The sequence below is a fragment of the Ursus maritimus genome, unplaced genomic scaffold, assembly GCF_017311325.1.
Source record: "Ursus maritimus isolate PB19 unplaced genomic scaffold, ASM1731132v1 scaffold_5, whole genome shotgun sequence".
Taxonomy (NCBI): domain Eukaryota; kingdom Metazoa; phylum Chordata; class Mammalia; order Carnivora; family Ursidae; genus Ursus; species Ursus maritimus.
In genome coordinates, this window is record NW_024426663.1 from 51,722,237 (window position 1) to 51,749,738 (window position 27,502).

Here is a 27,502-nt window from a genome sequence, read left to right on the forward strand (position 1 = left end):
ACATCGAATTGCCAAGGGGCAGTGGGCACAGAAAACTGTCTTTTGAAGCTGTAACTTCAGCCAGCGTTCGGGATGTGAGCACAGTTTGGGTTTTTCAGGCTGCCTGCTAGGGGTCAGAAGATGAGACTGTCAGAAAAATCAGCAGCCTCCTGCAGGCTGTTTGCTGAAATATGGATCAAATGGGACCATTCTAAAGGGTTTGGGGCTCGGGCAGTGACTGCTACATAGGAAGTAGGTTTTTTGTTTTTTTTTTTTTTTTTTAAGGTGGTATTTGGTAATTCTTCTATTTGGTAATCAACCAATCACTGAATCTCAAACTCAAAACTGAATCTCAATTCTCTGCAACTGCGGCAAGTTACTTGCCTCCTCTGAGCCTTGTCTAAAATGAGGATAGGAATGGATGGTGACTGCCACATATAGGGGTTAAGAGGGGTCAGAGAAACTAATGAATCATCGAGCCTTACATCGAAAACCGGGGATGTACTGTATGGTGACTAACATAATATAATAAAAAATCATTATTAAAAATAAAAATAAAAATAAAAATAAAAAAAAAAAGAGGGGTCAGAGAGACAATGCACAGAACCCACCCACTAGTGCTGCTGACACATGGGAGGTGCTCCATCAGTGAGAGCTATAAAACAACTAATAAGTTTATAAATCCCTTATGCTCATTATTTCCTAGGTTATATTTATAGCTTATGGCTTTTCCTCTTTCAAATCAGTTTTGATATTTAATATAACCTTCTGCTAATTGTATTAAAAATATTGAGGGAGAGGGGCGCCTGGGTGGCTCAGTCGTTAAGCGTCTGCCTTCGGCTCAGGGCGTGATCCCAGTGTGCTGGGATCGAGCCCCATGTCAGGCTCCTCCGCTGGAAGCCTGCTTCTTCCTCTCCCACTCCCCCTGCTTGTGTTCCCTCTCTCACTGGCTGTCTCTATCTCTGTCAAATAAATAAATAAAAAATCTTTAAAAAAATATATTGAGGGAGAACCCCCAAATCCAATTTCCCCTAGGCTCCCACCACAGTCCTGGCCATCACTGCACTTCACCTGAACTACTCAGAGGGTAATCTTAATATATTATGCCTAATAATCTATATATTTCTCCACTAATAATGACCAAGTTCTAAAATATCTCAGAGCTCTGCCTCACACTCTTAACAAGTTTTAGGTATTAATCCACCCTGATACAAATTTTTATGTCTGTGGAAAGGATATTATCTTAAAAAATAAGTTTGAAAGGCTATATATCCAAACATTAATATATTTATCTCTAAGGGTGGTAAGCAGCCGATTTTACAACATGTGAATGCCTGTCTTATCCAAATTATCTACAGTAGGCCTATGTCACCCATATAGTTGGGGAAAAAGTGTGCTAAATATAAAAAAAGAAAATCATTTTTAAAATAGTCATGAATCAACTGTTAATCTCCAGGCCCTTGGCATTGCACCAAGTGCATAACAACTACTGACAAATCCTGGTTGAGGGACAGACGGAGCTCCTCCGATGCGGCCTGCTGACTCAGCCTGTGACTCAGCCGCTCTGTGTGTGTCAACTGCTCTAGTGTAACGGAGACATCAGGTGAGGGACGTGGCCGTCCTCAGCTTCGTCACAGAACGCAGGCCTGACGCCCACTGAGAGGCGTCACGGGGGACCCTCCCTGTAGAGGAGTGGGCAAGCCACACTGGTCCACAACTGCCTACCTCCTCCCACGCCCAACAATGTGCATCAAACACTAACGTCTGAGTACGTTCCTCTAGAGGCAGCAGAGTCACCCAATTACATATTACAGTTATCTCCCATCTTACTCTAAAAGGATCCAAAGTGTCTCACCCAGATGCCATTGCACTAGACTACAAATGAATAAGCAGGAAACTTGCTGTTCCATAGTTCCTTACTCTTCAAAAGGAACTTGACTGACTGCTTGCTGCATTCTCAAGAAGCAAATGCAACTCGCCACTTAGCTGGAGAGCACCTCTCATTTGTAAGGCTCTGTGTCGGCTGGGCAGACGCAAGGCTGGCAAGTTTTCACTTCTTGCCTGAGTGAGGCTCACAGCTACATACACAAACATGCCCACAAATAAAGAATAATGAACAACAAGATTGGAAACCACCAGGAAGGGCATCACTCACCACTGTGGGTGAAGAGATAACGTTGAGATCACGTGACTTGGAACTGGGGCAAAGTCAATGAACAGCATAAGTATTTTATATCCAAATACAATAAATGTATTCTAAAACTCTGACAAATAGGAAGTTCAAATGCCTAGGGTTCTTCCCACTTTCTAACAGATGAACTTCAAGGAAAACAGTAATTGTTGGTAGAGATTTTTAAAGTAACTGCACTACTTAATATGTCGTAGTGATCTTTCCAGCTTAATAAATTGGCAACTGCGTTGGATTCCAATGTGTGGATGTAGCCCTAGCCACTTAACCAATCGCCCTTCCATGAAGACGTAGGTTGCTTCGAATGTGTTCCCATTATACCCTGTACTTCAAAGACTACCCTCGAAAATACCATTTTACACTACTCAACTATCTCCTAAGGCTCAATTCCTACAAATGAAATTGCTGGGTCAAAGGTTGCCAAACTACCCTCAGAAAATTGCCACCAATTTATCTCACCAACAGTGCACGGAAGTGCCAATTTCCTATGCTCTCATAATACTAAGCATTGTAAATTTTTTTGTTCTTTGCAGATATTATAGCCAACATGTTGAATTGTTTTTAATTTGCATTTTCTTGTGAGATTGAATGTTTTCATAGGTTTATTTCCTATTTTTTTTTTTAAAAATGGGATAGCATGCCATTTTGCTAACATCATCAGCCTCTATCCGTATGGCTTTATCTATGTCCTTCTGTGTGTTCATACGTAAAGATATGGGGAAGTATGTTCATTGATTGTAAACAGTTCCCTATATCTGGGTGGGTGGCTTTGGGGTGGTTTTTAAATTTTTCAAGTCCAAACTTAAAAACCCCCACCACATCACGGTTTGGTTTTACCGATTTTGGCCATTTTTCAGGATCATGTCCATGTGCTGAGCCTTTGGAGACAAAAGGCCCAGCCCTGCCCTTGATGTGCTATGGTCATTCAGGATCTCCCCAGCAGGGAACTCCAGGGCCCTGAGGACAGCAGATGGAAGGGGAGCTTGCAAAAATAGTTAATAAATTTGAAGGCTCACTAGGTTCTGGGTCCTGTTCTAAGTTATTACCATTACTGTTACCCTCAGAGACAGGTCCCATTACGATCTCAATTCTCCTGAAAAAGAAACTGAAGCACAAAAAAGCCTCAGCAGACTTGCCCAAGGTCGCGGGGCTAGTAAAAAGAGAAACCTCACTGAAAACCAATCTCTAATAATTCTATTCTCTTCCGGTCTTATCTTTTTAGCAGACAGCAAATGAGGAATGTTTGTTCCTGGAAAGGCTGGAGGAAAACCATTACAACACCTACACATCCAAGAAGCACGCGGAGAAGAATTGGTTTGTTGGTCTCAAGAAGAACGGAAGCTGCAAACGTGGTCCTCGGACTCACTATGGCCAGAAAGCAATTCTGTTTCTCCCCCTGCCAGTCTCCTCTGATTAAAGAAATATCTTCTGGGTGCCGACCACTCCAGAGGAGGCTGACGGGTCCTCACCCAGTTGACCCCAGATTGTTCCCTTGACCATTGGCTACACTAACCCCTGGTCCACAAAGCCTGAATTTGTAAGCAATGCGCTTCTAAATGCCCAGTTCACTTTTTTTTTTTTTTTTTTTGCAGAGCCTCTTACTCCAACACAGTTTGGAAGAGAGGGATCAAATTGCTTCTAGAGGCCAACTGGCTGGTCAGTCTGGGTGTGTGGATGTCCAGTTGCCTCCGGGCACCTGCTGCAGGCTGAGCCTCTCAATGCAAAAAGTGTGGCCAAATGAAGTGTGTTCAGGGGGCTGCCATGTGGGTCATTAGTAACTGCATACAATTCCCTCTACTGAGTAAACTCTTATCTGTGATTCCCCCAAACATCTGGCATGATGCCCTTTCGTCCTTTCAATACCCCACAACTATCAACAGCTTATGGCTAGGTTAGGGGAAGGCAGTGTTCCATGAGTACAAACTGGGATGAAGAAATCAAATCCCTCCCCCACCCAATAACAGAAGGGACTAAAATGGCAAAGGGAGATTGGGTTCTGGTGGACAACTTGGAAGGCTGGGCTCTCAATGCGGAATAAACAAAGGATGGGAGGCTTAGCCACAAGAAAGCAGGATAAATGCATAGCTTTGGAAGTCCTTACGATGCCTTGACTTTCCCAAGATTATTTGGCAGCAGGAAGCCCCAGGATGATGTCAGACAGGCAGCATGAGAAGCCGGCTCTTGATAAAAGCAAAAACATCCAGTGTTGGTAAATTCATTTGGGTCTGGGGTGTGGGAGTGCTGAGAAAGAAAGGAAACGTGGGCTGAGGGGATGCTTTCCTAGAAAGAGATAGATTCTAGAAGTGGGGAGGAAAGAGAAAGGGACACCAGGACTGGTGCTTTGTCCCAAGAAAACAGAGGATCTGAGGTCCCAGGCAGTGTTTACACATCACAAGCGGATTGGGTTTGAGTGTAGATTCCGATGCGGTGGGTCTGGGATATGGTTTGTGTATTTCTAACATGCCCCAGGTGCTGCAAGGGCTGCTGTCCTCCCCCCCACCCCCAATTTAAGTAGCAAAGTCCTGAAGAATGCTGTTCAAAGGAAGGTGGCTCAAGCCCCTGATCCCCTCTCACCTCACCCTTAGAAACATACAGAGCACGAGTCTTCCTGAGCTCTCAGGCAGCGTGAGCAGCAGTGATGCTGGTGTGAAGGAACATGGATGTGAGGCGCTTTGGCCCGGTGCCTATAAAATACCCATTTAGAAGATATACAAAAGCATACTTCAAAAATGTTAAACCCTCACCAACAGCTTTTCTCAAGAGACCATTTGTGTTACGATTACTTGTATAAATATGCTTCCTGCTTAAAGTAAACTTGACCCAAGTGGCTAGCAAATTAGAAACACCATTCATCTCTGACATATGATACTGGTGCCATGTAAAGGCCCTTAATAAGCCATTTACATTTACTGTGAGACTGTATGTTTTAATCACATTTAAAAATATAGAGCTCAAAGGCAGTTAACTGATTAGCATTCAGCCACTGAGAATAATAATAGGCTATGATGTATAAGCTCTTCAATTATCTACTACTTACACTACATTACCTATAAAAAGAGATTGTACGTCGTTTTCCATTGTGCTATTACAAATTTTCTTTGAAAGTGGGGAGTCTGAAGCAAAGATATGATAACTGTGGATAAAAACTGCTGACAATATTAGCTCATGGTATAAGGAACTGACATGACTAATTGAAAAATAATTCCTTACTAACTGAATTGTCATGTCTATGATGGGGAAAAAAAAAGACAATCTGTGAAAGTTCGAAGCAACAGTGCAACCGAGGAACTGAACTAAGTTCACACTATAGTTCATAATATTCTGCATTTTGTACAGAAAAATGAATTCAGCACTTTTTGTTTTTGTAACTTGGATAAGACAATTCTATGTTATTTTAGTAAATCCTTACAGGCAAGTTGGGGATCTTGCAGTGTGGTTTAACATCTCCTTACTCTGAAGATCTGGCAGAAAAGGGTACGCAGAGAGGAAATATAAGATATTTATAATGGTCCATAATTTTTAGTGTATGAATCAAACTCAAATATAACACTGGCCAAGAAAAATTAAATGTTGCTAACAGATGAGACGGAAGTCTGTGGTTTCAGAAATCCAAAGCTGTTAGAAGAAACACTACTGTGGCCTCCACAACCTCCGCCCGGTCATTATTCATGCATTCATTCAGTGAATATTTATTTCATGCCTACTGTGTACCAGGCACTGTCCTGGGTACCGGGGCCCCTGGAAACCTTGTCTGTCTGGTTTGCTGCTGTATTCTCTCCCAGGGCATTATATTTATGATGAAAGATGCTGTGGATACATTTACTTCATTCAAGTAAAAACGGAGACTGTGTAGCTTCCTGCTGAACAAACGGCAAGTCCCAGAAACCCAGGTTCTGGAAAATTAGCCACACCCAGTGTAAGATAAACCCCTATCAAGGTGTCAGAGGCCATGGCAAGGTAAACCTAACATTTTCAACCACAGGACCATGTCTGCTTTAGGAGGACCGCTTTCAGATTGGGGAAAGAGCCTGTCAGATCTTGTAAGAAGGGAGTCGTTGGCAGATCCCCGCCATCGGGAACGTGCTCTTAAACATGGAGCATTCCTGTTGCGCTCTCTCTTCCTTGAGTAAGTCAAGTCGCCATCTGCTTGTCACATGCCTCTCGTGTGGATTCATTCTCAGGCCAACTGTTAAGAATTGCCTGACATTCTGTACAAAGCATCGTAGCGTTTATGCTTTTGACTGTTTTCGGTACGGAGGTGGAGGCAGTTAGTGATCTGTTTCCTTGGAAGGGATGATCATTAGAGCCTCCTCTGGCCAACAGTGTGTACTTATCAAAAACTGAGTGGAGCGTCAAGTGTTCCTGGAGATCAAGGTCCTTGCTTTGTGTCAGAGGGGACGGAGCCCAACTCCTCAGCTTCGTGGGACATATAGCCTAAACCAGCTGAGCCCACGGGCTGCGAAGCAGACCTCTGATGAAGAAGACATCTGTCCTTTTACATCACTGTCTCTCTTTTTTTGGCACCTTATAATAAATGTTCCACTAAAAGGTGATACTGTCTCTCTGAGTTTTAGAACATCACAGGTCTCATCTTCCTATGGAAGGTCTTCCCCCCACACTTGACAGGTGTGGCTGCTTTGTTTTCTAGACACAGCTTGTCACCGGATAGGATGCCTTAAAAGCTGACAGGAAAAGCTAAGGCAGAAACAGTTCTCATTTTGTTTGGAAACCTGAGGAAATATTAGTGTTTTTCTAGAGATCCATCCATCAAGTATTTTCAGGGGATTTGCCCCCTGAAGAGTCAAGGACCATAACTAACTCAACAGGTACTTTTTTTCATAGTATAAATTACGAAAATTTATGCTACTATCGTACAGTTGACCAGCTTGTCCTTAGGCAAGTGCCTTAATGAAGGGTAACACATTTGCCCATTAGATTTTCTGAAATCACTATCATACTAAGCAACATCACCTTAAATAAACTTCTCAATACTAGTACTTCTTTTTATTTAATTTTATTTATTTATTTGAGAGAGACACAGAGCACAAAAAGGGGAAAGGGCAGAGCAAGAGGGAAAGAAACAAGCAGGCTCCCCGCTGAGCACGGAGACCTACAAGGGGCTCGATCCCAGGACCCCGAGATCATGACCTGAGCTGAAGTCAGACACTTAACCCACTGAGCCAACCCAGGAGCCCCTCAATCTTAGGACTTCTTATTCTTAGGAGAAAGCATACTGTTGCCTAAACCTCATGGCAGAATCAGATCACAAACACAAACACCCACACATATACACACACACACAGGCTCTCACACACATCCTCGCACAAGCACGTGTACCTATTAATAATGGTTCGGCAGCGTTTGTCCACTCTACCAATTACACACAACAATCAATCGCTCCTTTTCCTTTTAAAGTCGCCTAAACCCAATACTTTCCTACTCTGGAGCTTGAGCCACAGTAAGAACTACATTTTCCATCACAACCCAGCATATATCACACACACACACACACACAACTGAAACAAAAACAGCAGGAAACTATATACAGGTGATGCATTTTTTCCCATTTCATTCCACTAAAAAATGCTGGTCAAAGATCCATTAAATTGGGTCACAACATTAATGGGTTACAACCACAATTTTTTGGAAAACGCTGGCTCAAAGCAACTGGTCTTCATCCTGAAGATGACGAGACCCAATTAGGATCCTGTATGATGACTTCAGTTTTTTCAAAAACACGGTTTGTTCAAAGACAAGGGGACATCCTGTTACCCAGGAACCATCTGTTCTGAGGGCTTGGTGAATTCTTTTAGTTGGCTTGCTTCTAATCATGCAAAATGAATGTAACGATGCAGATCCCACAGGCAACCACTGCTGCCTGCAAAGCCTCCTATGTTTTTAGCAGATTTCTGCTGGCAGAGCCCTGAGGACTCTGACCCCCCTCCTCTCCTTTGAAACTCTCATCACTGTGGGGCTTGAGGGCATTCCCTGCCTAACTTCCACAGTCTTCACTTCATTCCTCCCTTTTGCTCCCCGTCCCCAAACTCTTAATTCATAAACAAGACTTGAAAAGAAGGTTGAGCCAGGAAAAGATGAGACGCCCAGAGCCTCTGAGCATCCTCCCAGCCCCCCATCGCTTTCTGACAATTACCCTCTTACCTACCTAACAGAAGAGTTTCCCATCCATCACTCAGTGACAAGATAAACACCATTGCTACTGGAATGCATCTTATACAGGGATTTGAAAATTTTCACCTTTGCTGAACCAACTAAAAAATGTAACTCTATGCCCTAAATGTTTGAGAGGGTTAGTCTGGCTGAGAATTGGCCTCTTATGGGTGAAACTGACAGCAAAAGAGAAAAGTATAACTGAAGTCACTGCCTTCCATATGCATCTGAGTGATGTCCTAGCTGCCATGGGGTGGAGAGGGGAGGGGAATCCTAACCCCAAGCACCCTTGGGTCACCGTTATATTGAGGAGGATGGTAATAGAGATACATCAAACAAAGACATGCCTTCAAGTGCACTTGTACAAATTAACAAAAATTATTTGTAAGAGCAGTAGTGCAATATAGGAAGACTTAAGCCTGACCTAGCCATGGGACTTGTAATGTCTCCATTTCAAAATCACTAGGCATTTGTTTGACAACCATTAAAATTGCAATAATGGCTCGTGAAAAGTGGCACACCCCCACCTTCCAACTCCACTCCTTAAACTTGTCCTCCAGCCCCAGAAAGAATCTCCCATTACTGTACATAATATTTACTCTAAAACCCAGTCAGAGAACTCAGAGCCTGAGACGTGGGGATCCGACACAGGGCGCTCGTGACCTCAGTGATCCATCTCACATTCCCTCAAGTTACAGGGAAATGTCCTAAATGACTACTGGGATCTTTCTGTAACACTGTACCCACTCTGCGGTTGACATATTGACCATGACATACTACACTGTTAGCTTTCCACCCCAGTTAGAAAATTAAAAAGAGAAACCAGGTCACACACAGCCCGAAGCTGGAGGGTAGGTTTGCTTTATAAAACGCATGTATTGTAGGACCTAGTTTTGGGGTCTTCTGATGGGTCTGAGAATGTGTGTGATGTGGGAAGGAGGTATTTCCTAAATTGCTTCCTTCCCTCTGAGCTACCCACTGTCACACAGGCTACATTTACACATTTAGCAGCTAAACACTGGTGTCTACTTTATTACGTAAACAAGCAAAACCTCACCATGTCCTTGATGTGCTCTTCTATCAGCCTTAATGAAGGGTTGGGCGCTCCTTGTTTGGAAGTGTGTTCAATTTCAGGATTTGGTTCACTTGGTTGCTGTGTTTGGGGATGTAGGTGTAGACAAGTGGCTTGTGCAAGTCGTCACAGAGACGCACATCATTGTGATTTTTGTATTTCATATTTTCCTGCCTTAAGAGAAATTCTTTTTTTAGTCTTACCCAGAGATACATAAGAGCAAGAGGTTAGACTCTTTTACTGATATGCCTTGGCCCAGAGCTTCTTCCTCCAAAGTAAGTTACAAGGATGTCTCCGTACACTAACTGGCTTTGTTTGCCCTGTAAAAACAGGACTGTTCACAGTCTGTGACGTCAACTGTGTTGAGAGTTCAGTAGTTTCCTATAGAAGCGAACAGTGAGATCTATGGCTTTCTCAAAATACAACACTTGGGGGGGGGCACCTGGGTGGCTCAGTCAGTTAAGTGTCTGCCTTTGGCTCAGGTCATGATTCTGGGGTCCTGGGATCGGGTCCTGCGTCAGGCTCCCTGCTCCGTGGGGAGTCTGCTTTTCCTTTTCCTTTCCTGCCTCTGCCTTTACTCCCTCTGGTGCTCACTCTCTCCCTCGCGCTCTCTCTCCCTCATGCTCACTCTCCCTTTCTCTCTCTCAAATAAATAAAATCTTTAAAAACAAACAAACAAACAAACAAACCACCTGCATTAGGAGCCCTGAGTGTGACCTGGGAAATGGTGCAGGTTTTAGGACTGGCTGGATTATTTCTGATATTACAGGATCAAATCGTAAATCCAGGGCAGGCGTGCAGAGGGGACATAGGAGAGAGGAACTTGTTTCCCTATCCATGGTGCCACTGGAATCTGTCATAGAATATTTACCTGAGGAGAAGAAGAGAGAGAGGTCTTATAGAATGCTTGAAACTGCGTATTCTCAAGCATCCTGAACATTTGGGAAGAGTTTGGCAGGGCAGGGGGCTACCCCACACCATTGAGTCCTCAAGAATAAACAGCAGGACTATGTTGAAAATGAAGCATTTTTCCTCAATTCCCTCCCTCCCTCATTCATTCATTTACTGGTCATCTATTGAGTATCTAGCATTGTGTTTGTGAGGGTCCGGTCTGGAAACTGAGACCACACCAATAATTTGAACAGGGAAACTTTAATGGGAAGAATTGTTAACTAATAAAAAGGGATTAACTACTGAGGGGGTAAAGAGATCTCTAAGCAATATTGGAATAGCAGATGGAGGGAGCAGCTTCTCTTCCAAGGCTACAGAAAGAACTCAAGGAAGAAAGAAATTGAGAGAGGGCCTTCTCTCAGGGATGAGATTTGGACTCCATTGGCAAAGGGGTGGCTGTGGCCCAAGGATCTCACCGTGGCCCCTCAGGGAGCTTCCACTGGGCGCGCTCAAGAGCCAGCGCGACTCCTTGCACGTTGTGCACCAGCCAGTTTCGCACAGGAAGCTGCCCGCCGGCCACCATGCCATCGGAGCTAGAAGAAAGTACTAGAACCCCAAAGACAAGCCCCTACCCCTAGAAGTGTCCCTCCGGTGCCCTCTGCTGACAAAGCCTAAGCTGCATTGGCTGGCAAAGGAGAAACCTTGTCGGGGTCCAGCTGCAGTGTGACAAAAGGAGGCACAGAGGAATGGATTTGGAGCAGATAGGCAAGAACCGACAACCTGCATAACCATGGTTTGGATACTCTGCTAGACATGGCATTAGCGATGAATAAATGTGGTCCTCGCTCTTACAAAGCTTACTGTCATAGTGGATGGCCACAGTCCCTAGAGGAAGGCATCATTTTTTTTTTTGGCTTTATTCCCTTTAAAAAATCAGTGCTTTCTGAGACCTCTGAGCTTCTCCAAAGACGATCACATACATTCAAGTTAGTTCCTTCAGATATTAAGCCATTTGCTATTTTATTTTATTTTTTCAGGGAAATAATAAGGTCCTTTGCTATTTTAAAGCAACCCTAACCAGTGCAATATACACACAGAGAAGCAGCTAGCTCCGGAGCAGACCAGCGGAGTCGGAATCCTGGCTCCTCCGTTTACTGACTTGGTAACTTTGGGCAAGTGACTGAATCTAGCTGCCCTCCATGTCCTCCTCCACAAAGTGAGGATCCGAACAGTATCGACCTCATACGCTTGGTGAGAGGATCCACTGTGATGGAGGCATGCAAGTACTTCTAATATAATATCTGACATACAAAAAGGCTTGAATAAACATTTGCAACTGTTTTATAATAAATGCAATTATATATATTATAATAAGATAGGGGTAAAAATGATCTTTTAGATTCTCTATTCAGGTTCCCAGGGATTGTTTTCATGAACCCACACTCAGAAAGATCCTGCTTTTAAACAATTCATTTAAAAAAGATTCAAAATGGAGTGGCTCATTCAGTTGAGTGTATAACTTCAGCTCAGGTCATGATCTCGGGGTCCTGGGATCAAGCCACACGTTGGGCTCCCTGCTCAGCAGGGACTCTGCTTCTCTCTCTCCTTCTGCCCTTCTTCCTGCTCGTGCTCTCTCTCTCTCTCTCTCAAATAAATAAAATCTTTTTAAAAAATAATAAAAAAAATAAAAGTAAAAAGAGGGGCACCTGGGTGGCTTAGTTGGTTGAGCAACGACTCTTGATTTTGGCTCAGGGCACGATCTCAGGGTGGTGGCATGGAGCCCCATGACCGGCTCTGCACGCAGCATGGAGTCTGCTTGTCCTCCTCCCTCTGCTCCTCCCCCTGTGAGCTCTCTCTCTCTCTCTCTCAAATAAATAATGAAAGTCTAGATTGACTCCAAGCTTACTTTTATATGGCACATCTTAAAAACGTGCAAAAATAGAGCCAAAGAAACTATGTGTGTTTGGTTAAGAGATTTAAAATGAGATGACTTTGCTCTCTTCAGATAGTTCAAGGGTGATTTTGGTTTTCTTGCTCTGCTGGTCCAAATGAGTATAGGTATGTGGAACTTAACAAGGAAGGGGCTTTGGTTCAGCATAAAGGAAAAAACAAACTTGTAACAACTACAGCCATTCCAACCGTAGCGACTGATATCTGCCACTCCGGGAGACTGTCCCACAGAGATTGACTGGACACCTGTGGTAGAGTCTGACACGTCAGCCTCATCTGCCTCCCAAGATGACACCATCAGCACCCTTCCGGGATGGCCTGGGTGGAGACAGCTGCCTTGCCCAGGGCACGGCCCTCTGAGGCAGTCTGCATCGGGGCATAACTGCCCCTTTGCTTTGGCGCCAGACAGCTCCCCAGGATCATTTCAGCTTCAGAACTTCTCATGATGTCGGCTGCAGCCCCTACTGAGACTGCCTCCCTTCTCCTTCTGCCCTATCCAGCTTCCTGCCCTCCCACAGTGGTTGGTCCCCAGATCTTTAATAAACTGCTGGCAGGTAGATCTTCACTTCACAGTCTGCTTCTGGGGGAGCCCAGCCTGTGACAACACCTGCCCAGGATGCTAGAGGCATGGCTCTGAGCAGGGTAACTGTAAAGGTCCCTGACAGCCCTGTGACTCAACAAAGCTGTTGGGCATCTGAAGCTGAATGCTCTAAGTCTACAGAGTTCCCATCTGTGCCAACTGTGTGCAATCCATACGGATGGTCCTCACGAGAAATCTCAACCTTCTTTCTTACTGTCTGATCTACGGCTGGCCTGAAGTCACTTAGGAGGGGCACCTCTTGAGTCATAACATTGTTCATTCAATCACTTGTCAAGTCTTTCAACAACTGTTTATCAAGGCCCAGACACACACCAAGCCTGGTGGAAACAATAGTGCATAAAAGAGCTCTTTTCTGGAGCTTATATTCTAGTGAGCAGAAACGTATCAACCTATTTCCCAAATTTCAGTCATTTGTATACTGCTTCCAAAATTTTTGCTTATATGCCCATTGCCTGATCATGGTACTTCTACTTCCTCTGGCTTATGGATGGTGGATTCACAGTTTTATCTATTTAGGCCCAACATAGGCTAAAATGTTCACAAAAGGATAAGCTATAAGTATATACATATTTTTTTCAAATACACATCAAAATAAATATATAACTTTAAAATTTTTAAAAATGAACACCTGCATGTCATTTGTGCCATATGTGTACCATACTTTAGGAAGCAATTTATACAAAGGATCACACAGAGAAATGTAAAACCACAAGTGTGACAAGTGCTTATAATGAGAAGTATCCAATATCCTCAGACTATATAACAGGGGGAATTAACTTACTTAAGGGCTTCTCTGAAGAAGTGGGCTAATATCTGAAAGAAGAGTAAGAGCTGACAAGATAAAGAGGTGGAATGTGTGTTGTGATGAACATTACAGATAGAGGCAGCAGCATACGCCAAGGCCCTGTGGCAGGAGGGAACACAATGCCAATGAGGCTCAAGTGTGGTGACCAAGGGGTAGGGAGCATGTCGTGAACTGAGGCTCGCTGGCAAAGTAGAGGCCAGTGATGGAAAAGGGAAGTTAGGTGGATTCCGTGCTCCAGCATCTGTAGATAACAGTTTAAGCTATATATACATAAGCATTCGCTCTCCCTCTCTCTCTCCCCCACACAACTGAATTGTAACACTTCTCTAGACCCTCTGCCAAGGGACACAAATAAGCAGCATCCACATGCATGTTTCTGGCCTGGGACTGTGAAATGTATTCCAGACTTGAAACTTCACAGGGGCTGAGGTTACATTTGTTAAATATTTAGCACTTTCCCCCAGGCTTTTATTCATTCTATCCAGCAGGTGGAGTATAGGGAAATGCTTTTTGTTCCCAACAAATCCCCTTATATCGAAAAGGAAGAGCAAGGTCTGCCAGCACAGTCAAGGGTGAGAGATAGAACAAGGAAGCAGTGATTGTGTATTTGAGTCTCATTCATATGGAAAACATGAACTAATTAGCTTCTTACTGCTGTACTTCCAGAGATTCTGAATTTGACGTTTCTGTCCAAGTTTGGGGAGCTATGCTATTAATCAGTCCAAAAACAAATGAAGCGGCTTAAAAAGAATCACATAACCAAAAACCACATCCTTCATAAGATAAAAAACAAAAAAACCCCAAAAAACAGGCAACTTGGAAACTCTTCAGAGATGGTGCCAGTTTCAGGGTTTGGGGGGGGGGGATCTGGCTGGCTGACGGAGATGTCTTAATCTGGGGATGAAAATAGAGAACACAAACATATTTACACAGCTCTAATGAGGAAAACTCAACAGACCACATTGCCCTGTAAAGAGTGGCTTCTTAAAGTCCTACAGCCAAACACTGACCTTGTGGGGAAAACAAACCAAAGGACCGAAAGTGAATAGAGACAGAATAGGGGGGCTCCAGATTCTGTAAGAAACATGACCAATTCTGCATAATAACCCTTCTGAATTGATCTCACTCCTTTTTCTGGAAGACACAGAAACCTGCCTTCGTGACAACCAAACAAAGAAGACAGCTCCTGAGTCTCTGCCATGGAGGAGGTTATTGAAACAAACGTGGGGGAAGAGAACAACGCACTCTACTGAGGACTCCCACACTCAGCTGGGGGATGTGGTTCATAAATAAACTGTCAAAACGCAACCTAAGAGAGCACAGAAAGAAATGCGTGCACGGTGCTCCCGGAGCACAGGTGGAAGGAAAAATTCCTCCTGGGGGAGTGAGGGAAAGCTTCCCAGAGGAGGTGATGTCTGACCTGTGTCAGAAGAGATGAGCAGCTGTCTACAGACGAGGAAGTGGGAAAAGGAAGCAGGACCATGGGGAAATGGGGGGAGGGAAGCAGGACGATGGAGTCTCACCTCACTCATGGATTAGGAACGAGAGAGTCCACTTACAAAGAGAAGTCAGTCCCCCATGGTCAAACTCAGTCCTGAAAAGCCCCCAGAGAGATGGGCATACCATATCTCAGTGAGGAACTGGCATGCATTTGGGGGGCCTATGCCATATGAACACTGTGAAAAATTAAGCCCTGTAATCCCATTCAGCCAGCCAGGTGCTCCCAGTACAAGAGGTCTGGAAAACCAGGACAACAGCAGACCCTGCCTCCCCTCACTCCCTTGGGAGCACACAGATTTGGGAGAAGAATGTCAGGCAGATCACCCACAGTATTTACTGTTCTCTTTCTCCTTCCTCCCTCCCGCATGCTCTCTCTCTCCTGAGTTGGTAAAGTTTATTTCTTTTAAGTTAACTGTGTGCGTGTGTGATGTCGCTTTCCTTTCGCATATAGGGTACAAGCTGGCACTATTCAGTATGCGGTTTCCACATCTCTAACACAGGGAGAATATTAAAACCTCCCTCACAGGGTCAAGGTGAGGATGAAATGAGCTCATCAGTGTAGACTGCACAGAACACTGCTTGGTGCAAGGTAAGTGTGTAACTATTACTGCTACAATCATTACTCCAATCAAAGGAGACAGCACAAGCTAGGACACAGAAAGACAGAGGAGAATGGTTTAGAGGATGGACAGCAGCATAACCAACCAGAGGTGAAGCTGGTAAGGTAGGCTTTGGGGAATTTGGGAAGGTTCTTTATTGCAGGACTAAGCTTAAATTCTATCTTTGGGCAAGAAGAAACCAGTGGAGACATTCTGCAGGTAGGTCGTAACTCCACATTGAGAGTAAACTGCGATAGCTCCAGCCGTTGTGTGGAAAAGAAGATGGGAAAACCCGTCAGAAAGCCACTGTAAGAGAGTGGTCTTGGGGGCGCCTGGGTGGCTCAGTCGTTGAGCGTCTGCCTTCGGCTCAGGGCGTGATCCTGGCGTTATGGGATCGAGCCCCACATCAGGCTCCTCTGCTATGAGCCTGCTTCTTCCTCTCCCACTCCCCCTGCTTGTGTTCTCTCTCTCGCTGGCTGTCTCTCTCTCTGTGTCAAGTAAATAAATAAAATCTTTAAAAAAAAAAAAAAAGAGAGAGTGGTCTTGGGGGGCACCGGGTGGCTGACTCAGTTCAGCATCCCACTCTTGGTTTTGGCTCAGGTCATGATCTCAGGGTGCTAGGATCAAGTTCTGCATTGGGTTCCACACTCTGCGGGGAGTCTGCTTGAGATTCTCCCTCTCCCTCTGCCCCTCCCCACCATGTGCCTGCTCACTCTAATAAATAAATCTATCTTTAAAAATAAAAGAGTGTGGTCTTGGGATGAGGAGAACCTGAGCTGATGGCAGTGGTGACGGTGATGATTTTCTTAATGTCAGTTCCCCCAAAACAGACCCTGAGACCATGATTGTGGCATAGGCTGAGAGGAGATCCCAAAAAGCACAAGTGTGGGGGAGGGGGGAATATAAGACAGGGATAGGAGAAGGGCCATCCATTCCTCACGAAACAGGTCCCTGCTGCAGACAGGTGAGGCTCATTTCCACTGGGGTCTCTGCGAGGCTGTGGACAACAAGGCTGCATGCAAGCTCAGAAACGGTTGAAGATAAGTCAAGCAGAGAAAGACAATTATCATATGGTTTCACTCATTTATGAAACATAAGAAATAGGAAGATCGGTAGGAGAAGGAAGGGAAGAATGAAGTGGGGTAAACAGAAGGGGGAATGAACCATGAGAGACTGTGGACTCTGGGAAACAAACTGAGGGCTTCAGAGGGGAGGAGGGTGGGGGATTGGGATAGGCTGGTGATGGGTATTAAGGAGGGCACATATTGCATGGTGCACTGGGTGTTATACGCAAATAATGAATCATGGAACATTGCATCAAAAACTGGGGATGTACCGTATGGTGACTAATGTAACAAAATAAAAATTATATATAAAAAAAGAAAGAAACAGTTGAAGAGATCTGCGGCAGACACGATGATAATGATACTAGTTGCAGTAGGTAACCTTTTCTGAGTGCTTACCATGGGCCAGACATGATGCTAATATCTCATGTAAATGCATTATGACGGTCTATCCTTACAACCCTCAGGAGGTGTCAGTGCTATTACTATCCTCACTTTACAGATGGGGAAGCTGAGGCACTGAGCAGTTATATGATGTGCCCAAAGGTACAGAGCTAGGAGGTGATGAAACCCACACTGGAGCTCATGCATTGTGACTCCAGAGCCCATACCTTCCATCGCTACTGCATACTGCCTCAAAAAGACCAGCACTGAGCTAGGAAGAAGCGATGAATCTGAGAATGATTTAGGACAGTGCTATCTAATACAACAGCCACTAGCCACATGTGGCTACTGAGCACTTGGAAATGTCACTAGTACAACTAAAGAAGTGAAGTTTGAATTTTATTTATTTTAATTAAAATATTTATGCATGCCTAGGGGCTACTGCATTGGACAGTGGAAATTTAGAAGGTGGAACACTCTGCCCTTGAAGAAGGTAAGGAATATTTAGATCTTTACCAATATGGTGATGTCATGATGCATCTTTATCTGTGTCACAGTTAATTAATTACAGAGAGTACTGAAAATTCTGAAATTAATGAATTTTTTATATTTAATTAAAAAATTTAAAATCAAACTAATGCAGGCACACAGGTTTAAAAATACAGTATTACAAAATTTATAACAGCAGTATCCTTTCCCATTGCACTCCTGCTCTCCAGACACAACCACTTTTATTTCTTCTAGATATTTCTCGGGATACTTGACTTCGTATTTTTTTTTTTTTTAAGATTTTATTTATTTATTTGACAGAGAGACAGCCAGCGAGAGAGGGAACACAAGCAGGGGGAGTGGGAGAGGAAGAAGCAGGCTTCCAGCAGAGGAGCCTGATGTGGGGCTCGATCCCAGAACGCTGGGATCACGCCCTGAGCCGAAGGCAGACGCTTAACGACTGAGCCACCCAGGCGCCCCTGACTTTGTATTTCTAAACAGTATCTATTAAACAGTATGCATTAGTTTCATTCTATGGAAGATACAGATTTAGCTTTTTACACTATAGGCCAGCCAGTTATCTACATAACTTCTATCCCATCCCAGGGCCCTTCCATCATCCCTAAAGAGTTACATCACTGGTTAGTTCAAGAGTCAATGTTCACATTAGTAAGATGTTGTGACTATTAGTTACATATAAGTGAGGGTATGATTTCATGTCATTCTTCATACAAGTGTCTGTCTTTCATTTCCTCCATTTTCAGCTTACTCATCACCAATTTAGCCTCAAACTTTCAGACAAACTCTAAAAAGCCTCTCAATACAATCAACCACATTTTTTACTGTTTCGATTTTCATCGAGACATCCCTCTTGGAGCCCTCGGATCTGTAGCGCCTTTCACAGCGCCATGACCCTGGGGCTTCCCACCACTATTTTCCTGGGATTCCTTGTGCCTCTCTCCTGTTTTAGGTTTACTATTCCAGGATCCCACACAATCTTCTTTCTTAATTTAGCCCCTGGCTATTTAATACTTCCTCTGGTAGCTTTTTCACAAATGGTAAATGGAAAGTTACTTTTTAGAAGGTGTTTCTGTCTTCATTTGAGAGTCTAGCTGGATATGGAAGTCTCAGTTGTAAATTATCCTCCCTCAGAAACATGAAGGCATTGCTCTGTTGTCCCTTAAGCTTACAGTGCTGACGTGAGGAAGTATAATGCCATTCTGATTCCTGATCATCGAATGTTACCTCTTTTCCTCTCTGGAAGTTTTCACTATCTTCTCTGGCTCCAGTATTTGAAGTACTAGAATAATGCACCTTGCTATGGATCTTTTCATACATTGCAGTAGGTTAGTGGTGGGCCCTTTCAGTCTAGAAATACATGACTTTTGGTCCTACAGAATTTTCTGGCAAAATGTCTTAGATAATTCTTTTCCTCTCCTACCCCTTCTACACACACATACATTCTCTCTCTCTCTCCACACACACACACACACACACACACACACACACACACACACACAATTTCTCTGGAGAATACTGATTAATAGAATTTGTTAGGTATTAAATAGTACTACAATCTTGTTTAAAAAAAACCCTCATTTTTGGAGATGCATAATAATATATTCAGGGGTAAAATATCATGATATATATAATTTACAATGGTTCAGCAAACACACACACAAAAGCAAATAGGCAAAATGTTAACAATGAATAAATATAGGAGGTGGATGTATGAGAGTTTATCGCATTCTTTTTAAATTTTTTCTGTTCAAAACTTTCCAGAGTAGAAATTCAAATCAATTAGAAAATAAAAAATCAGAGCAGTAAGTGGGAACTGGCAGTATTAGAAGTTCATCTCATTTCTGGAGGTCCCTTAAAAAGTTAAAAATTGAGCTACCCTATGATCCAGCCATTGCACTACTGGGTGTTTACCCCAAAGATACAGACGTAGTGAAGAGAAGGACCATATGCACCCCAGTGTTCACAGCAGCATTGTCCACAATAGCTAAATTGTGGAAGGAGCCAAGATGCCCTTCAACAGATAACTGGATTAAGAAGATGTGGTCCATATATACAATGGAATATTACTCAGCCATCAGAAAAAACGATTTCTCAACATTTGCTGCAACATGGATGGGACTGGAGGAGATAATGCTAAGCAAAATAAGTCAAGCAGAGAAAGACAATTATCATATGGTTTCACTCATTTATGGAACATAAGAAGTAGGAAGATCGGTAGGAGAAGAAAGGGAAGAAGAGAGGGTAAACAGAAGGGGGAATGAACCATGAGAGACTATGGACTCTGGGAAACAACCTGAGGGCTTCAGAGGGGAGGGGGATGGGGGAATGAGATAGGCTGGTGATGGGTAGTAAGGAGGGCACGTATTGCAGGGTGCACTGGGTGTTCTACACAACTAATGAATCATCGAACTTTACATCAAAAACTAGGGATGTACTGTATGGTGACTAACATAATATAATAAAAAATTATTTAAAAATAAATAAAATGCAAGCTATCAATAGAAAAAAAAGAAGTTCATCTCATTTCTCATAGTAATCAAGTAGATGAAGCTTTAAAAGCTTCCGGTGGGGTGAGGTGACAAAGGAGAGGTCCTGAACTGGAAGTAAGAAGAAACTATAACTGAGATTACTGCTAACCAGGAGTTTCAAAGAGCTGTACAGTTAATGATGGGATGGATCAGGGGGAAAAAATCTATCTCCTGGCTTGAGGATATGGCTGTCCTCCGGTCTGTATCATGAGAAAGGAAAGTCTCCCTCTAAGAATCTATAATCATGAGCCTGTCGTCAAGTAGAATTGGCCTACAAACTTATACTACCTGCCTCATCTAGGAACCCATAGCCTTAGAAATTAACGTAAGACAGTGGTCCGTGATATTCTTTAGTATATCACATTCTTTAGTGGGCAAGTACAAGCAAACAACCCAAGAATTACTGGGCAACTGGGTGGCTCAGTTGGTTAAGTTTCTGACTCTTGGTTTCAGCTCAGGTCATGATCTCAGGGTCATGAGATCAAGCCCTGCCTCAGGCTCTGAGCTAAGCATGGAGCCTGCTGAAGATTCTCTCTCTCCCTTTGCCCCTCCCCTGCCCACACACGCTCTCTCGCTCTCTCTCTCACACTCTAAAACAAAACAAAACAAAACATAAATTACTTATAAAAAGTTGAACAAGAGGAAGTTGGTGGACAAAAATGGTGCTGAGGAATACTTAAGCACTTCAGACACCGGACTTTTGGGTACTAACTGGATACAGACCATCAATGAGTACACTTAAAGTGGTCAAATACATTTTTTCAAAAGGGACTTACAGTGTGAGAAATAAAAAGACTACCATGAACACCAAGTGAGTTTAACTCAGATAGGAATGAAATAAAATTTCAAATGAGCTACAGAGATACTGAAATTAATAACCTAATGGGTGGACTGCTTCCATAGAAATGTCAGAGGAATGAAGCAGACATGAAGCCCTCCCATAGATAACAATAATAGAAATAAGATTAAAGAAATACCTTTTAGAGGACAACTATGTAAAAATATTTTGGACCCTGGAGAGAGTCCAGAGAGTTTAGCTAGAGAGTTTAACCTCAAAAAACTGCCACAGGAAGGGGTCAGAATTGAGAGTTTATGTCTTCCCGGACTGAGGGTGATGCCCAACCCTTACAGCTCTAGTTGAAAAAAAAAAAAAAAAAACAACCAGCAGTGGAAAACCACAGCCTTACCAGCTAAGATGCCAAAGATCAGAGTTCAAGGCTGAAAATGTAGCTAGAAATCTACAGGAAAAGTACTGGCAGCAGAAAAACCACAGAAGCAGTATAAAACTCTGAGTATAAACTCTGCCCAAATCCTGGGCCAAGAGCTAAACTACGCATGTGTGGGAGGAGGCACTAAGGGGCCTAGGGAAAAAGTAGGCAGAAACCAGAAAGCAATGTGCTCTTGAGTAAGAAAGCTGTGTGCAGCCCTACCTGTGAATTTGCTGCCTTTTTTTCAAAATTGAGTTAACTTCCCAAACATGCACAAGTCAGGTACCAGAAAGTTGAATCTTACAGGCTTAAAAGTTCAGACACAGGGGGCGCCTGGGTGGCACAGCGGTTAAGCGTCTGCCTTCAGCTCAGGGCGTGATCCCGGCGTTATGGGATCGAGCCCCACATCAGGCTCCTCCGCTATGAGCCTGCTTCTTCCTCTCCCACTCCCCCTGCTTGTGTTCCCTCTCTCGCTGGCTGTCTCTATCTCTGTCGAATAAATAAAATCTTTAAAAAAAAAAAAAAAAGGTTCAGAGACAGAGCCGCAAACCAGCCAAATAGCTAGAAATTAAGGAGAGGGGAATCCCTAAAAGCAAGAAAACCAAAGAGAGTGACCTCTGTTGAAATCCTTGACTAACCACTGTATTACAAGAAGTGGAAAACTCCCAAAGGACCAGGTGAAAAAAGTAGCAATGAGAAGCCATAAGAACAGAGATATTCAATGCCACATACCCTAAGCGTGACAAAAGTTACATTGGAGTCCAGACAAGTTAATCGCCTACTACCAAAAAAAAAAAAAAAAAAAAATGCACCTTGGAAGAATACAAGAGAATCTAGAGTTGCTATAACGTATCATCAGTAAGGCTCAATTTTCAGCCAGAAACTACTAGATATACAAAGAAATGTTAGTGTGCTCTGTATTCAGGGGAAAAGGCAGCCAATAGAAACTGACTCTGAATGCCTCCAGATGTTGAATTTAGCAGACTTTAAAGCAATTATTATAAATATGTTCAAAGAAGTAAAGGAAAGTATGGTACCATATTGAATGGACAGCTAGGAATTTTCAAAAGAAAAACGGAGACTAAAAAAAAAAAAGGAAATTCTAGATCTGAAAAGCACAAAAACTGAAATTTAAAAAGTTTATTACATAGGCTCAAGTATCTATTGAGGATGGCAGAAGAAAGAATCAGTGAACCTGAAGAGAGAGCAACAGAAGTACCAAGAAACAAAAAGAATAGGTTAAGGAAAATTGAGGGGAACCTCAGAGACCTGAGGGAACAATATTCAGATGTTCAAAACACATATAACCGGAATTCCAAAGGAAAAGGAGAAAGAAAAAAAGAGTAGAAAAAATATATTTAAAGAAGGAATTGCTGAAAACTTACCAAAGGGGCATAAGGAAACTCTTAGGGGTGATGGAAATGTTCTGTATTTTGATTGTGGTGGGGGCTTCATGGGTGTATACATTCATCAGAATGCATCCAATTAAACAGTTTAAGCGGGTGTGCTTCATTGTACATAAATGATAGCTCAATAAAGTTATTTAAAAATGTAAATGATGAACTATACCTCTCTCTTCCATTAAAAAAAATCCTAACGAGGGGAGTCCGGGTGGTTGGTCAGGTAAGCATCCAACTCCCGATTCTGGCTCAATTCATGAGCTGAGGGTCATGAGATCAAGCCCCCACATCGGGCTCTGCGCCGGGCATGGAGTCCGCTTAAGATTCTTTCTCTCCCTGCTCCTCTGCCCCTCTCCCCAGTTTGCACATGCTTTCTCTCTCCCAAAAAAAAAAAAAAAAAAAAAAAAGGCCTAACGAATGGGCTAAATATGATACTGGACATATGGGAGAGAACATGGGTAAAGAGGAAAATAAATCTGAAGAAATTAACCGGAAGGTAACATGGTGAAATTAATAAGAGGTCAGGGAGAAGAGAATGACAGGAGGAGCTGTAGTATGAGAGACAAGTGGAAATGTGGACAGATAGTATTTGAAGGGATTTTTACTGAGAATTTTCCAAAGTTGATGAAAGACATGAATCTTAAGTGTCTGGAAGCACATGGAGTCCTACACAGTAGAAACAAAACTACAGCCACATCTAGATGAACAGCTGTGAGGGGGAGAAAACCACGGAGAATATCTTCAAAACAGGTGGAGGAAAGAGGGATTGCCTGAGAAGTGGCATTTATACTGGCAGCAGACTTTTCAACACAACAGTAGTGGCCAAGAGAGAGTAGAATCTGGTCTTCAAAGTGCTGAGAGAAAATAGATCTCGACCCCTCCTCCCCCCTCGGTACCTTGCAACCAGCTGCAGAGCTATTTCTGAACGCATCTTCTGTTTTGAGCCTTCTCATTACCTCTTCACTCCCGGTCCATCAAGTATGTCCAGTCTCTTGGGCTATTAAGGGATTTTATTTAAAGTAAACAGTGTTAATGTGCTGAGGGTGTTAATGACTCAATGCTGTGGGTTGCCAGTGTTGACCTAAGCCATTTTTATTATAATATTACTTAAATACATACAAATATATAAAACTAGGTATAAACTCTTATGTTTATCATTCTTACACAACTATTAAAACAAATTTATAAAGAAATATATACAATTTACTTGTAAAGAAATTATAAGCAAAATTATAATGACAATAAAATCTAAAATATAGATATGTGCGGCAGATGATGCTGTTTTGCTGAGATGAATGGCTAAAATTGTGTTTATCTTTTAAAAAATTTATTTGTCTGAGAGAGAGAGAGAGACAGCAAGAGAGAGCATGAGTGAGGAGGAGAAGGAGAAGCAGACTCCCCGCTGAGCAGGGAGCCTGATGCAGGGGCTCAATCCCAGGACCCTGGGATCATGGCCTGAGCCGAAGGCAGATGCTTAACCAACTGAACCACCCAGATGACCCTAAAATTGTGTTTAAGAGCAGAAAGATCCCATTGTGTGTCTTTTCCTTCACTGAAGCAGGCTCAGAGCAGTAGCTGTGGAGTCTGGCTGCCTGGGTCGAAAGCCCACTCTGTGATTTGGGCAAGTGACTTAATCTCTTTAAGCCCCCATCCCTCCCCTCTAAATGAAGAAAGTGAAACCCAAATCAGGGATGTTGTGAGGATTAAATGCAACAAGAGGAGGGGAGTACTTAGCCCAGTGCCCAGCACATAAAATGGGCTTTATAAATTATTATTACTATTGTTGTAATTTGTCCTCTTTGATAATAAACCCATTTTAACTTCTGTTCCATCATTCTGAAATTTAATGAGGCACCTTAAAAAAAATACAATACCAGAAAAACTTCTATTCAAGAAAAAAAATCCTAATGAACTGGGAATCTACAGGCTGGCTCTTGGTCAAAGTCTTTGCCTGTAATGAAAAACGTAGTGATGACATCAGGCTTTTGAGTTTGGAATACCTCTGCCGGCAGGAGCCTCCTGAAGACTCAATTTCCACATCATGTCCTCCCTTAAGTCTACCCTGTGATGGGAAGTGAATGACCTTCCCTTGCTCCCAGTGTGAGCATAAATTCCCATTCAAACCTGGGAGCTGTAACAATGTGTCCAGACTGAGTGATGTGCTGAATGTCCAGGTGATCCAGCATTCCCTTTCAGAGAACCTTCGTGAAACAGAAACACACACGCGCCACCACTACCAACACCAACACCACCCTTAGATTTAACAGCTTTCTAGAAATGAAGGGTTTTAAGCCAAAGGAGTTACTCCAGGGTGAGAACCTTAGTCTTGGTGGCAGGCTATGGCAGGACAGTGATAAAGAGGAGGGTCTGTCATTCTGTAGGGGCAAAAGAATGCTTATAGTATAAAAAACAAAGAAACAAACAAACAAAAACCCCACTATATATTCAGTCTACCAAGAAGGCAGGCTCAGCTATTTAAAACAAAATCTTAGTTTTAATCTTTATGGGATGGTAATTTATGGTAAGAAAGGCTTGGATGAAACAACTGTCTTTATGATGTTTCTCGAGAGAAATTTAAGGGGTACCAGGGTGGCTCAGTCAGTTAAGCATCCAAATCTGGATTTTGGCTCTGGTCATGATCTCATGGTTGTGAGATCAAGCCCTACGTTGGGCTCCTCACTGGGCGTGGAGCTTGCTTGGGATTCTCTCTCTCCCTCTGCCCCCCCACCCCTGTCTCTCTAAAAAAATAATAAAAAATTTTTTTAGAAAGAGAAATTTAATAAGCAAACTAGCAACACTGGAGGATAAACTTTTCACTGCTTAAAAAAAACAACCATTTTTAAAAATGAATTTAGCCCCTACTATACACAAATGAAGCTACTTAAAAATAAGTTATAACAATCTCTTAATTAAGGAAAGTCTATTAAGCTTTTGGTCCCAAAGGTACATGCTTGAGGGTAATCTTAACCTGTTTCCCATACTTCTGTAGTTCAGACTGGCCCTATTGCCAATTATTTTAAATGGGTAAGGAATTAGCTGAGCTATCTGAGACTGGGTAGGTTCAGACACTGCTTACAAATAAAAGCAGATCCTTCAGGGGGTCCCTGGGTGGCTCAGTTGGTTAAGTGTCTGCCTTTGGCTCAGGTCATGATCCTGGGGTCCTGGGATCGAGCCCCCTGCTTGGCTGGGAGCCTGCTTCTCCCTCTGCCTCTGCCCCTCCCCCCACTCGTGCTCTCTCAAATAAATAAAATCTTTAAAAAAAATATTCTTCAGAGTGAGAAAGTTGCTTCTCACTAGGTACTTTTGTCCGTAACCTTAAGTCCTCTCCTGATGGCTAGGCAAACTCTGTGGTAAAATGTAGCAAAGGCCAGATAAAGCACATCATATGAAACACTTATCAAAGACCACTTCAGGGTTCCTGGGTTGTGCAGTTGGTTAAGTGTCTGCCTTCGACTCAGGTCATGATCTCAGGGTCCTGGGATCAAGCACCACACTGGGCTCCAGCTCAGCGAGGAGTCGGCTTCTCCCTCTCCCTCTGCTCCTCCCCCTGCTTGTGCTCTCTCTTAAATAAATAAATAAAATCTCAAAAAAAGAAAAGACCACTTCAATCCAGGTAAACCATTATACCACAACCTGAGAAAGGTGCGCACAGAGGCTCCACTGACGGGCCCTTGTCCATTACCCGGAGCCCACTTTGCCCATACCCCAAACTGTGACCGCCTTCCTCCTCCCCTCAGAATACTGAGGGGCACCTGCATGGCTCAATCGTTTAAGCGTCTGCCTTCGGCTCAGGTCATGATCTCAGGGTCTTGGGACTGAATCCCACATAGGGCTCCTTGCTCAGTGGGGAGCCTGCCTCTTCCTCTCCCTCTACCTCTCCCCTCCGCTGGTTCTCTCTCTCAAATAAATAAATAAAATCTTTATTTAGGAAAAAAAAAAGGTGGAATTCCTCAAATACTTTAGGAATGCTAAATACAAAGAACAATGATAGCTAGATTCAGACAAAACACCAGATTCTTAGAAATGAGAATTCCCACATACACACCCGCCTCACCAATTTAAATTGAAAAGTGGGGGTGGCCAAAGAACAGAAAGCAAGGACTCAGATACTAGTGCTCCCATGTTCACAGAATTATAATTCACAACGGCCAAAGTAGAATCAACCCAGTGTCCATCAACAGACAAATACATCAACAAAACGTAGGACCTAAATACAAGGGAACAGTGTGCAGCCAAAAAAGGAAGGAAACACTGACATGCGACGATATAGGTGAACCTTGAAAATATTATGCTAAGTGAAATAGGCCAGACACAAAAGGACAAACGCTTTATGATTCTACTTATATGATGTATCTAGAAGAGACAAATAGAGATCAGCAGGGGCTGGAGAGAACACAGAGTTATAGCCTCTTCTGAGCCCCCATAGTCCCCTCTCTCTCAAAATGTCCAAAGATCACAGTCTGGAAAACATGTTTTGTAAAATTATAATTAAGGGTCCATATTTCTATTCCTAGAAGGGATTCTTGTCCCTGCACCTCATCCATCCACAAAAAAAATCACACTGTCTTTCTAGGCTGGGTAGTTTCCAGAACAAAACTCCATTCACTTGGGGAAAAGAAAGGTGGCTGTGTCCCAGTGATAATATCCACAGGGCC

At 43.1% G+C, this 27,502-nt stretch overlaps 1 protein-coding gene and 1 long non-coding RNA gene across 5 annotated transcripts in view; one reads left to right on the top strand and one right to left on the bottom strand.

Annotated features, from left to right (window-relative positions):
* FGF1 (fibroblast growth factor 1) overlaps nt 1-6,720 on the top strand; it is a 93,838-nt gene extending 87,118 nt beyond the window's left edge. For 3 of the 4 annotated variants that reach the window (XM_008691454.2, XM_008691455.2, XM_008691453.2), the window contains exon 5: nt 3,390-6,720. In XM_008691454.2, coding sequence (XP_008689676.1) covers nt 3,390-3,584 — 195 coding nt within the window. In that variant the 3' untranslated portion in view covers nt 3,585-6,720. The remainder of the gene's footprint in view (nt 1-3,389) is intronic. The other variant, XM_040622291.1, reaches the window with a different exon arrangement.
* Nucleotides 1-27,502, bottom strand: part of LOC103663711 — a 332,830-nt gene that overhangs the window by 145,317 nt on the left and 160,011 nt on the right. The gene's annotated exons all lie outside the window — the stretch shown is intronic.